The 12,756-nt window shown below is 38.8% G+C and overlaps 2 protein-coding genes across 3 annotated transcripts in view; one reads left to right on the top strand and one right to left on the bottom strand.

Moving 5' to 3' along the window:
• agap1 (ArfGAP with GTPase domain, ankyrin repeat and PH domain 1) overlaps positions 1–3,516 on the top strand; it is a 102,180-nt gene extending 98,664 nt beyond the window's left edge. For both annotated transcript variants that reach the window (XM_084425361.1, XM_084425362.1), the window contains one exon: positions 352–3,516. In XM_084425361.1, coding sequence (XP_084281487.1) covers positions 352–558 — 207 coding nt within the window. In that variant the 3' untranslated portion in view covers positions 559–3,516. The remainder of the gene's footprint in view (positions 1–351) is intronic.
• Positions 3,517–9,342: 5,826 nt separating this feature from the next.
• On the bottom strand, positions 9,343–12,553 carry gbx2 (gastrulation brain homeobox 2). Its single transcript, XM_084426955.1, has 2 exons — positions 11,591–12,553; positions 9,343–10,514 (listed from the first exon to the last, which is right to left on the bottom strand). The coding sequence occupies exons 1-2, from the start codon at positions 12,099–12,101 to the stop codon at positions 9,997–9,999; spliced, it is 1,029 nt and encodes a 342-aa protein (XP_084283081.1). The 5' UTR covers positions 12,102–12,553; the 3' UTR covers positions 9,343–9,996.
• Between the last annotated feature and the right edge of the window lie 203 nt (positions 12,554–12,756).

Here is a 12,756-nt window from a genome sequence, read left to right as displayed (position 1 = left end):
ATAGAGAAGAAAAGACTTGCAACGTCTGTTTCATGTCGACTTTAAAGTCTTTTTTTTATACTATTGTACTGCCTTTCTCTTATCGGAGTGCTCAAATATAGTTTTTAACTACATTCTTCAATAACGGTCTCTTTGCTCAAGGTGTTAAAACAGGGACCTTATTTAAATAATAAAATAATCTAATAATCTAAAATGAAACAATAATTCTATATTAATAATAATAACATTACAAAGCATTTTTATGAAGGATATTAGTGACAGGTGTTACACACAGCCAGGAACAGCAGAGGATTTGTCTGACTTTATGTTCAGGTGTTCTCTTGCTAACTCTCTTCATCTGTCTCTCTGTAGTACGGCGTGGACATCATGGCACGGGATGCTCACGGCAATACGGCATTGGCGTACGCACGGCAAGCTAACAGTCAGGAGTGTATGGACATCCTCCTTCAGTACGGCTGTCCCGACGAGCGTTACCCGCTCATGGCCACTCCCAACCTGTCCCGCAGGAACAATAATCGCAATAACAGCTGCAGCAGCATGAACAGTGCAGTTATATGAGGAATAAAACACATACACATGAACATGCACTCCTCCTCCCTCTCTATACACACCTTCATATGTACAGCTCCACCACTGCATCAGAATCATGAAACTATTGCAGACTCAAGGGAATGATGATGATGATGATGATGATGATGAAGCATGAGAAGAGCTACTGTGTTTGCACTCACGGCCTCCCCTTGCCTCTTGTGAAACGATCCGCACCCTGACTCTACAATCCCTCTAGTTGGAAACGTTGTCATGGCAAGGTCTTAGCCAGTCGTGTCATCTATTTTTTTTGGGAGAGTGCCCTCATCCAATGTCTCGCTGCATCGTGGAACAAAAATTAAACCAACCCTGGATTCTGCTTTTCTGACTGCGCCAGTTGAAGCTACCAAGTGCATGATGGGAGAAAAGGGTGTGTATGTATTTGGTAACTGGTGACGCATCTTATCAGCCTCTTTTCTGTGGAGTCCAATAGGAAATGATGGGATACTTTTACACCCAATCTTCAAAATGACCCAGAAGTCCCAGAGAACTTCACTTGGCCACCATGCGTGTCTGGACTTTCATCTCACCCCTTTGACACTGGTTTTTCTGTCTGTTCTCTCTCTCCCTCAGACTTTTTCTTTGCATCTGTTCGGACTCTTTTTCAGTCAGTATGTCCATTATGTCTTCTTTTCTTCTTTATTTTAAAGGAATGTGAAAGGATGTAATGACATTTACGGAAAACACCCAAATGTTGAGTCATACATTTGAAGTTTGAAAATCTGACATGGTCTTTTAAACCTTTTTTGTTTTAACATTGTTGAGCAGCATTTGTCTTAGTGCTCATTACTGGACCAACGGAGGATTCTTAAAAAGGTGTTTAAAGATTTATGTTTCTCAGATGTAAAAAGGGAATTACATTTTTTACTTTCACCAGCTTTTATTTAGCCAATTTTTAATCTTTCTACACGTCAAACTAGCCTTATATGTTGGCCATTGCCCATGTTCCTCATCAAAACAAAAATGCCACTGTTCTATGCTTTTCCTCGTTTTAATGAAAGTAATATCACAGGTAGGTTGCTTCGTCTCTCAGCACAGAATATCATGAAATGCAGGACTTTTTTGTAATGCAATCTGCTCATGGTGGCCGTTGCTTTCGTACAGTGGCGTGCCTCTCTCAGGTCATCTCTGTCTGTTGCTGTTCACACACTTTACACTGCAGAGTCCGAAACCTCGTGTATCTCAGTGAAGAGAAGGGCTCTCTGGGTCTTCAATCCCAATCTGTACATACTTCTTCCTTCTCTTTCATTCTATTTTTTCTCTAAGTAGTGTACTATATTGAAAGTATTTGAAGAAAACAACCCCCTCTGGCATAAGCCTTTATTATTATATTTTTACCAGCCCCTTTTCTTGTTTTGGTGTCTGAAAGTGTGCCTGTTTGAGTCGAGTTCCCTCTTTCCGCTCCCTTTATTTTTCCTCTTTGCCTTTATCTTCTTCCTTTATTGTGTGTCAAGGAGTATTAAAGCAATACGAAGCCAAAATTCCGCCAGGTAGACACACGAGTAATAATTTCTCGCAGCGTTCTTGAACGTCACCCCAGCGGTCCGAGCTGCCATTGTTATTGAGAGATGTAAAGCCGATGTAAGACTCTGTCTCAGGTCGTATATCATTACAGAAGATCCCATGCAGGGTTTGATATTGACTTGCTCCATAATATGATTTAATGGGCTTTGATCATTTAATCTCAGCTTCCATTGATTTTACTCTTCGCTAGGTAGTAGACATGTGAAGGTACTTGGCTTGGGGTTGGAGATGCGAGAGGCTCTGTGTTGTAGAATTGATATTCTGCAATACAAACAATCTGGAAAGTCTTCAAGCTTGTTGATAGACATTTTGGGAATATGTAGAGAAACTTAGATAGTTTAGAAAACAGTGAGAGTTGAAAAGCTTTAGTTGAAGGATGTGAGGATGTAAACTATGAGAGAAATATTGAGGTATGTTGATTTTCAGCTCGAAAGGGTGCAGTTTTCGCCTTGTATATAACGTAGCAGGCCTTTAGAGGCTTTACCACAATAACCATTATTTATGACTAAATGCACTACAGAACACCGATCACTTGTTGTGAAGAACCCACAATATAATGTCCACTTTGAATCCTTTCTGTGAAAAAAGTCGTTTTTCTTTTTTTTTCTTTTTGCATGAACGGATGTAAATGTTCTCTTCCTTGTGTAAATGTCTTCGTCTTCATAAAATGACTGTACCCTGACAGGTGACGCTAAAGAGTCTGCCATTTTAATATGAAAAAACCCTTATGAACAACTTGTGAACATTTTTTTTTTTTTTTTTTTTTTGGTCAGTCCTCCCATCTCCTTCTTTTGTAATCCATCTCTTTGAGCAAAACTTCTTTTTTGATCATCTGTCTATCTGTAACTGAATAAAGAAAGCATGAATGCGCAAAAGAGACAAAAATCCAACCAATACCATGACCGCAACCAAAGGATCATGCCAGCCCTTGTGAGCAGATAATGCAGACAGTTGGGGGCTTTATCAGTACGTTCCAAGTTGCTTGAACATATCCTGTTTTTTTTCAGTTTCCATTCACCGGTCGTCGCTTTGTGTAAATAGATGTAAAAATGGAGAAACCTGTAGTGTTTGTTTACTTTGTTTTCGTTTGTGTTCGTTACCTCATTTCATCAACAGTCTCCGTGTTATGTTCAAACCCAAGAGACCCGTTTAATTATTTATGAATATGCTAATCTGAAAGGGGAGGAGCTCTCTCACACTACTTGGGTTTTGCATTTGTTCCTTTATTCAGTCCATTGACATCACTACTATCATTCTGATTCGAATTATCGGTGTTGTATTTCTAATTATTATTGTTGTTATTATATTGAGTTTGTGTCAGCTGTACAGTACTGTGTTGAAAATTATACCTGATGCAGAGTCTTATACTGTAATGTCTCTTTTCAATAAAAAGCTTCTTAATATAATGTTCTCTCCTCGATTTTGTACCCTTTTAAATTATTTAATAGTGTGTGTGTGTGTGTGTGTGTGTGTGTGTGTGTGTATATATATATGTGTGTGTGTAAGACTTTATAAGTGGTTGTTTTGATTTAAATAGGCAAATGCTCAAGACTCTATGATTGGATCATTATTGCAGTGATTATTATGTTTCTAGCATGTTATATGTTTGGCAACAGTTACTCTAACCCTAATTGATGGTGTGTGTAGCTTTTCCTTTCTTAAACAACCATGTAGGAAGACACATCTTAGCCATATTCCAGGATGACAATGTCAAGATTCATCAAGCTCAAATTGTGAAAGAATGATTGGGAGAAGAATATTTTTCACCCATGAATTCAGACCTTAAATTCATTGAAAGTCTTTGGGATGTGCTGGATACACATTGATATTAATATCAATATATTAAAAGTGTTCTTTTCAGCATATGCTTCATTCTTATTCCTCCAGACATACCGCTGATCCATAGGGCTAAAAAGTTCCAGTTTTACTTCATCGCTCCACAGAACAGAATCCCAAAAGTTCTGTGGCTTATTTATATGATTTTGAGCACTTTTCCTGTGCTTTTGGGTCATCAGTGGTGTACGTCTTGGAGTTCTGGCTTGGAAACCATCTGCTTCGTACATGCCATACTGTGCAAGCTGAAACCTCAGTGCCTGTTGCCACAAAGTCTTGCTGCAGGTCTTTTGCAGTCACTCAAGGGTTTTTCTGAACCTACCTTCTCAGAAATCTGGTTACAGTCGTTGATAGCTTCCTTTTTCTGCTCCGTCCAGGTAGTGGAACCACTGTTCTTTCAACTTTGAACTTGCACACTATGCTTCCAACAGTGTCTCTAGGAACATTTAGTGCCTTCCCTATCTTTTTGTATCCTGTCCCATGTTTGTGAAGGGTGATGATATCCTTCTATTAACTTTTTGGACCATTCTTTTGACTTAGCCATATTTGAAGTCAATTGTAACACTCAACAAACCTAGCCTGTTCAGGTATTTCATGTGTTCTAGCTCAAATACACCTGCTGCAACTAATGAAGCCCTTGATTCTTGACAACACCTGTTTTGCTGATTTGTGATGTGGGGGATATAGAATCTCAGGGGGTTGAATAATTTTGAGACTGCAGAAGTCATTAAAAGTTGCATTTTCAGTTGAATTTGGGGAAACCTCTTGAAACATTTGTTGTGTAGAGCTATTTCAATTACTTTTGTTTGATTTGCTCATTGCAAACAGCTGAAAGTCTGTAAAATTTGTGCATAAACAGTGGGGGTTGAATAATTACATATACAACTCTATATGTATATATAGTATTATTTATTATATATACATGGTATGTTACTTTATAATATATAATACTGATTCATAATATTTACAGTGTGTATATATATATATATATATATATATAAATGTATACATGTTGGCATTTACTTCACAGATCTTAAACCCAAATCAATTGTGTTTCAGGAAGTATTAAGCTAATCGAAACACGCCTGTATGTTTTGTGCTTCTCGCATGTCCGCAGCCCGAACGCCTAGTTTGGGTTTCTCAGCGGGTGCGATCCTCTCTCCGGCCTCCGCGGTGCAGATGAAGGCGTTAAAGCCGGGTCCTGCCGACTCACTGTGTCTCTAATGAGATAAAGATCCTCTAATCCCCTTCTCATCCTTTCCTTCGCAGGAAGAGAGCCGCTGCTCCACAAAGCATCCAAGGAGGGGATGCGGGGCTCGAATCTGCCCCCTGACCGGGAGGACAAAAGAGGCCTCAGCAGCCCAGGAAAACAGATGTAATTAAAGAGATTAGACAAGGCAGAGAGAGAGAAAAGAGCAATCTATAGAAAGAGGAAATGTTTCGTGGTTGAGAGGGGAAGTAGGAGCGCGATTATGAGTGACTGACAGGAAGTGTGTTTGTTTTCTTATAATTCCTTTCACAAACATTTGCAGCTTGTAAGCTGTTGAAGGTTGACAGGCTAAAGGAGCCATGGGAAACGAATCCTTAAAATGTCAGTGGTGGTCCAGAACCACAAAACCCTGAAGCATCTTGTCCAGATCTAGTCTGATCATCTCTCATCATAAATCAGTTCCACTTAGAAATCCAATGAGGCACAGCACTGGTTCAGTGCATTAACAGAGCTGTTCATCTATCATGATATGTGTGTGTGTCCCTCTCACACACACAATAATGGCATTAGAAATGCTAGAGAAGCCCTGAAATGAGGCGTGAGCTGCACCATCATGTTGTGATGATAATCCAAATGTTCAGAGAGAAAGAGCTGGAAAATCACACTCTCTAATCCTGCCGTACTGAGACGGGTGTGTTGTAATGCATTCTGTTTAACTGCTGTAACTCAGTGTCTTATCTTTGATGTAATCCTATATTTCTCTGCTGCAAATTATAGTTAATAAATCTACTACTCATGCTTAAATTGTGTGAATTAATGTCAAGTGCAAAGAGTGCTGTACTTAATCATCCGTTCCGAGGTGGGGTGAAACACTAATAGAAAACATGGACGTTTTAAAATGCATGCATAAATTCACACTGTCATAACCATCATCACCCCATCTTCATTTTACTGTAAACACTTTCCTTCTAAATGGCCAATTATAGGAAGTTCAATGAAAATAGCAAATAAAATAAGTGCATAAAACAGGTGCGCGTGTGTGTGTGAGGTCCTGGTTACCCCTGGTTACAAAATGTCCCCACAAAGATGGCAATATCTGAAATCGTTGTCCTTGTGTGGACATTTTTTTTTGGTCCACATGAGGAAAACAGCTTAAACACTTGTGACTTTTGGAAAATTAAAAAATGCTGAAAGTTTTCTGTGATGGGTAGGTTTAGGGTTAGGGGATAGAATATACAGTTTGTATAGTATAAAAATCATTATGTCTATGGAATGCCCCTTTAAAACATGAACACTCAATGTGTGTGTGTGTGTGTTCTTGTTTAACCTACATTGAGAGGACCAAATGTCCCCACAAAGATAGTAAAATGTGAACATTTTGACATTATGGGGCCATTTGGTCAGGCCCCACAAGGAAAACAAAAAACAAATCATACCAAATGATGTTTTATTAATGTAAAAACGCAGAAAGTTTTCTGTGATGGAAGGTTTAGTGTAAGGGGATAGAACGTGTGTGTGTGTGTTAGTCTCTCGCAATTGTCAAATATATCCTACTGTCCTGTTTTGTGCAAAATGCTTATTCCCTGTTTTGTTTTTGTTTTTTTGGCCAGGCCATGAAACTTTTCAAAAATGTATTTAATATATGATATGTAATTTGTTATATAGCAAGTTGAACAAGAATCAGATGACACCTGTTCTGTCATTTAACATGAATTAATGATCTCAACTCCAATTATAACCCAGACATGAAATTGCACTTACCTTAAAATTCTGTTTTGTATTGTAATCCTTTTTATTTCAGAATCTGTAAATATTATACATACGTGTGTATGATTTGTAAGTGATTTCATCCTTGTAGTTCTTTTCAAATTGGTTAAACTGGTGGTATTATAACTCACCCGCTCTCCTTTACATACACAAACTGACAGCTTGATGCTCATTGAAAAAACATGCTTAAATATTAATAGTAGTTATGATTGTTACTATAAAATCATAATATTGGAATTTTTAGATCTATTCGAAAAATCTAAACTAAAAGAGAAAATCAGCAACAATGAACGACTGCTTTGTTGTGATAAATCTCACATAAAGCACTAAAAAATGTTGTGCTTTATACTGGTAAAAGATTGAAAAACATTTCAGAAATTATTATTAAATTAAAAAGGTGCGTTTGTCAATATGCAGATCTATAAATGAAAAAATCGTAATCTCTCATTATGATTACAATTATGTTGGTCATAATTTAAAAAGTTTTATTTAATAAAAAAAAAAAATTTTCAATTACTTTGAGTAATGTTTCATGCTACAAAATCACAGAAGTTGAAAAAAAAAAGGCAAATGTGTCTTTGTCCTTCTCTCATCAGTGTTATCTTTGTTGTTGACCACAGAAAGTTCCAGCATATGTGTGTGTTTCAGTGCTCTCACTGGTTCTGCAGCCAGTGCTCTCCGTCAGGATTAATCATTGGAGGTTCATTTGACGCTGTTAATTTAGTGCAGGAGGGACAAGCTGGAGTGAAAAGCTGCGGCCCGAGCCGATCCCCGCGGGCCCATTTATCTGTCAGACACTACGGACAGCCTTGATTACAATTTGCACAAAAATTCATTAGAGTTTAGGTAATTGTCAGATCTCTCTTTCTCTCTCTCATCACGGTTCCTTATGAAATGCCTTTCTGCTCAGTTTTCATGTCAATGGATGCATGAAAGCATTGTCTATTTTCCAACATCATTCAGACCAGCACATTTCAATTGTCTACACTGCTGTGTGTGTGTGTGTGTGTGTGAGAGTGATGAGGCACTGATGATGTCTGATCTATTGCGATGCTCAGGACTTGCACTTGCATACAACAATAAATCTACTACCAACAATAATTCAATTTCTCTAGGAAGAAAAATTAGAATTCCAGTTTAAATATGAAACTTGAGTCTATTAACCACTGCAGTCATAAGAACTTTTTGTTTCACGTTACATTTTTCATGTTACTTTATATATATAGAAAGGTACATGCTGATTACTACAAAAAAGTAGCTACTAAATGTGTAATGATTTTGCACAGCAGACTGTAATTAAACTGTTTTTGTTATTATTAAAGTAATCAATTATAATTACATATTGCTTGTAACATGGACACAGTAAGAATGTAAATAGAATCTTTTAAGTATCTTGAATCTCTCAAGTATTTATTAATTTCTACTTGATTTTTAAATTTTTTTATTGTATTAATAATAGGTAGGCTAAATAAATGTTTTCTAAATTAATAAAAATATACTTATTACAAATTCTACTTATATTAATTATATGTCAATAAATTATTTTCTTAAATGACTGTAATGAATGTGTAAAGTTTAGAGAAAATAACAGGGTTAAAGTTTGCTGTAAAAAAAAATCTGTCGAATTTGTAAACTGAACCTGTAGACTGTATATGTTTGTTGAGAATAATGTATATGTCCACAAGCTTGCATACAGACGCAAACGCAAAATTATATAGCTAATATTATATGATCATATTGATAAATAAAGTACTGAAATTGGTGTAGGCTACTTTTTTTAAAAGAGGTTTGAATTGGCCTATGAGCAATTTGTCGAAATGAGTATGGAAAAAAAATGTATACATGAAATATAGAAATTTCAAGAGCTGTGATGTTTAAATTATTGTATTATGATCAATTGCATATATTTGCGAAATTATTTTTGATTTACATTTGCGTCTCAATCTTTCCCGACGTGCCCCGTGTGTGACGAATAGGCTCGTTACTTTTCAGGTCAACGCCGGCCGGAGATCAAGGCTGACACGAGGCTGTGTCTCTCATCATGACCCTGACATCTATTCATGAACCACACCCTCCTGTCCCAACACCCGATTCAAACCTGACAAGGTTAGATGATTTCAGATCATCTGTACTAACAGAGCAGAGACTGCGCGGAACAGATGGCGCAAGCGGAAGGCCGTTGTGCAGGTGCAATAAAATGACATTATTAGCAGTAATTATTATTAACTTATGTTTAAAACATTGCTACAAATTATGAATCAAAAGTAATAAAGACAAGTTACACAAATAATGTAAAGAAACAAGTCGAACCCATTCAATGTTTTTGAATTGATGATGTGGTTTATGTTATTTCCCCCTCACGCGCACTTCAGTGACTTACGTGTTGCATTTAAAAAATAAAAAAAGGACAATTTTTTTTTAACAATTATTTATGGTCCAGCTTTAATCCACACAATATTCTGAAGTCAGTAAACTCATGAAACGTTAGCAAGTTTTTTTTTCTTCTCACAATATTAAATAAATTAGCAACGTGCCCGTGACGTCTGAAAAGGTTACAGAAAAAGGGAAATGAATGCAAGAATTTTTTTTTTTTTTTAAATAAAGGCTATTTACCATAAAAAATAAAAAGCACATATTTAACAGGTTGTTTTATAAATTCGAGGGAATGGTGTTAATTTTACTATTAATTGAATTATATTGTGTTCGTCAGCAGAGACCAGAAGTGCTCCTTTTAGGATAATATTCATCTCTGCCAAAAAACACTTGAACTAGACAGTCACACAAAACTAAACATAAAACTGATGAAGTTTTTAAATACATCGTGGAAATTCAAGAACTAAAATTTGTACGTGATTTGGTCCAAAGTTGGAAATAAAACTGCAGTTTCTCCCTTCCAATAGGTCTTGAACCTTTTCGTTCAAACTGAGTCTGTTGCTTTCTTTCCCCCCCGTTTGCACAACTCTGTAGTTTAAACCAAAACTATATTTATATATAGGTTGCGTCGTGTCCTGGGTTCCTCAAGAACAGTTTGGTTATATGTAGATTTCTCAGAATTGTCTTGGTCCTCTAGTGTATCAAGGTCTGGCCTGTTCTAACTGTTGGTGTTGGCTGCGTATTGCAAACCGACTAACATGCACCGGAATGGGCACCACAATTTTCGGGTTTCTGGAGGGCTCTCCGGTTTTGGAGTTCACGTTTCCCGCTTTGACACGTTTCCACTTGGCTCTCCGGTTCTGAAACCAGATCTTGACTTGCACCTCGCTGAGCTTTAAGGCATGGGCGATCTGTGAGCGTTCTGTGAGTGATAGGTATTTCTTACAGTGAAACTCCTTTTCCAGTTCTAAGAGCTGCTCGCTCGTAAAAGCCGTCCTCCTCCTCCGATTTTTCCCGGTGGACGTGGTGTTTCCCGCCCCATTCCCACCGTGGACGCCATCGTCCAGTCCTCCGTTGCCGTCTCCATCTTCCTTCTGACACATCGCGTTCCCGGGCCCGTTGTCGTCGGAGCTGTAATCTAAATCACTGTCCATGGAGAAGCTCTCATCTTTCCGGTGACACTCATCCTCCTTCGCGTCGTCTTTGCTGTGACCTCGCACTATGGGAATAAAATAAAAAGCAGAATTACTTTGAGAGCTGTTATCAGAAGAAAACATCTAAATGTAAGCATCTGCTGTGAGGTAATTTGTGTTTTTAGTTTTGACTAGTGTGGTCGGGGGAAAAAAGTTGTGTGTTTTCTGAATCTGACCTAGTCTTGTCTCGCAACACATTCTTCCTGTTTATTGCTGCCACTTTTACGCGCAATTACGCACGGTGATGGATCTCTTAGGAAAGTAGTTTGCACACCTCAAAACAAACCGGCCTAAAAGTTCTCCCCCTTCTACATCTCTTGAGATCTTTTTTTTTTTTTTTTTTTGTGAACATGCATTATTTTTGCATAGACCTTATTTTTTCATAATTTCAGATTTCAATATCAAAATTGTCCCTTCAGCTAATGTCATTTTTCTTTACGTTGCAGACATGGTAGGCTATATTACAATAATGCGGGACTACATTTATTTTACCCTGCCTACATATAAATGATCCAGGCGAAAGTGAATTTTGCTTACAGTTTTATGGACATTTAAACACCGCTGGCCCTCCGATCCCTCAATTAAAATGAGCTAATTTAGTCATTGATGGCAGCTCGGCCTCAGGCACTATTCCCTGGAAAACTTGATTTGGGCCTTTAATTCACGTGTGTGTCACTGAAATTCCACAATCATGACATTTTATTTCCGGGAGATTTTATATAATTATTTCCGTCTCACATTTCTCGTTGCAACTCGGTAAACTGAATTTTAAGTGGCAAAATAAATTTTAGCGTATAGGCCTAAAGCAGACATACACAATTTGTTTCTTAGAAAGCAGAAAGAATAAAACGCATGACATCGGAATAATAAATATTTATAATTATTTCCAGGTTTTTTTTTTAAAGTATATTTAAAAATGTGAGAACAACAATCAGTAACAACTATGGGACTATCAGTAATTTTACTTTTATTTAACATGCATGGCAGGATCAGTTTTGCTCTTCAAATATAATTTTTAAAGACTTCTCAAACAATAAGGACTTAGTTCAATGCAACCCTCCTCTGAAAGTGTGAAGAGTTCTGAAGGCTGGCTTTATCTCACCTGTAGAAGTGTGCACGGACTGCGAGTCGTGAAATGACGGAAGGGTCGCTGAATCTTTCGTTGGAAACGTTTTCCCATCCTCTCCATCCAAACGAATATCCTGAGATTTATCAAACATGGCGTGAATGGACTGAGAGCTCAGCTTCCTCGCCGCGTCCTGGTGCTGCTGAGACGGCGAGCTGGAGAAGCCGCCGGGTAACGTGGCCATTAGCGTGGATGTGAGCGCCATGCCCTGCGCCAGACTGGAGCAGAACCCGCTGGGTAAGCCCGGGATCGGGTGGTGCGGATGGGTCGCGGGGAGCGCGCTCTGAGGAAGAGTTGGAGGAGGTGGCGGTGGCGGAGGAGGTAGCACCACTGACCGGTAGGGCATGAACATGGGATAGCCCGTGTACACGAAGTGTCCCGGACTGGGCTGCGGTGGACCTCCGATGAGCGAGTCAATGCTGAATGCAGTGGTGCTTCCCACCGGACGCTGCATCATCATGAACGGTGTACTGTAAGCTGCACTCATATGATCGTATATGGCTAATTTATAAAGTCCTGAAGTCTGTGGGAGCAGCTGTCTCCCCTGTGCTTCTCAGATGAGGATCTCACTGCTGGACAGTGTCATACACTGACACTCTCTGAGGCTTTTGTTAATCCTGCGAATGTCTCCCTGTATGCGCAGTTCGTAAACCCGTTGCATCTGTTTCGACTTACTTCAGAGCCAAACTGATTTTTTTCGTTGTAAGAATAGAGCGAGACAAGTGCATTAAAACACAAACAAACGACGCAAATCCCTTGCTGAGAAATGTCTGGACGAGAAAAAGGTCGAGCATCTCAGATGAGCTTTATCGTCCTCCCTTGAGTTATTTCGGCGTCCTTGTCCCTTCTGCTTGGCCGCTTTTCATTCCGACCTGATGGAAGTCACAATAAATTGCTCCTCGCACTCGCAGTATCAGCTGTGATCATCTACTGAAGTGTGAGTTTGAATTACGCTCCTTCGGTTTAAGCGTCTCCACCATGCGCTCTGGCCACGCCCACCGTTACTCTGCGCTTGCTATTGGTCCAGTTTCATCCGTTTATGTGGAACTGTCCTGACGCGCCTGAGCCGCGAGCGCTGGCTGCTGTCTCTTAAATTAGAACGTCACCAACACAGTCTCACATTCCAAAACAGTCAAAACAAG

This window comes from Rutilus rutilus (genome assembly GCF_951802725.1).
Source record: "Rutilus rutilus genome assembly, chromosome: 12".
Lineage (NCBI taxonomy): Eukaryota > Metazoa > Chordata > Actinopteri > Cypriniformes > Leuciscidae > Rutilus > Rutilus rutilus.
The sequence above is the reverse complement of the archived record's forward strand: the minus strand, read 5'-3'. Positions and strand labels throughout refer to the sequence as shown.

What these genes read in the sequence shown, in the direction of transcription:
- gbx2 (XM_084426955.1), bottom strand. Translation starts at nt 12,101, where the DNA reads ATGAGTGCAGCTTACAGTACACCGTTCATGATGATGCAGCGTCCGGTG. An exon ending in GTCCGTGCACACTTCTACAG is followed by an intron (nt 10,515 to 11,590) that starts GTGAGATAAAGC and finishes TTATTCCCATAG; the next exon opens with TGCGAGGTCACAGCAAAGAC.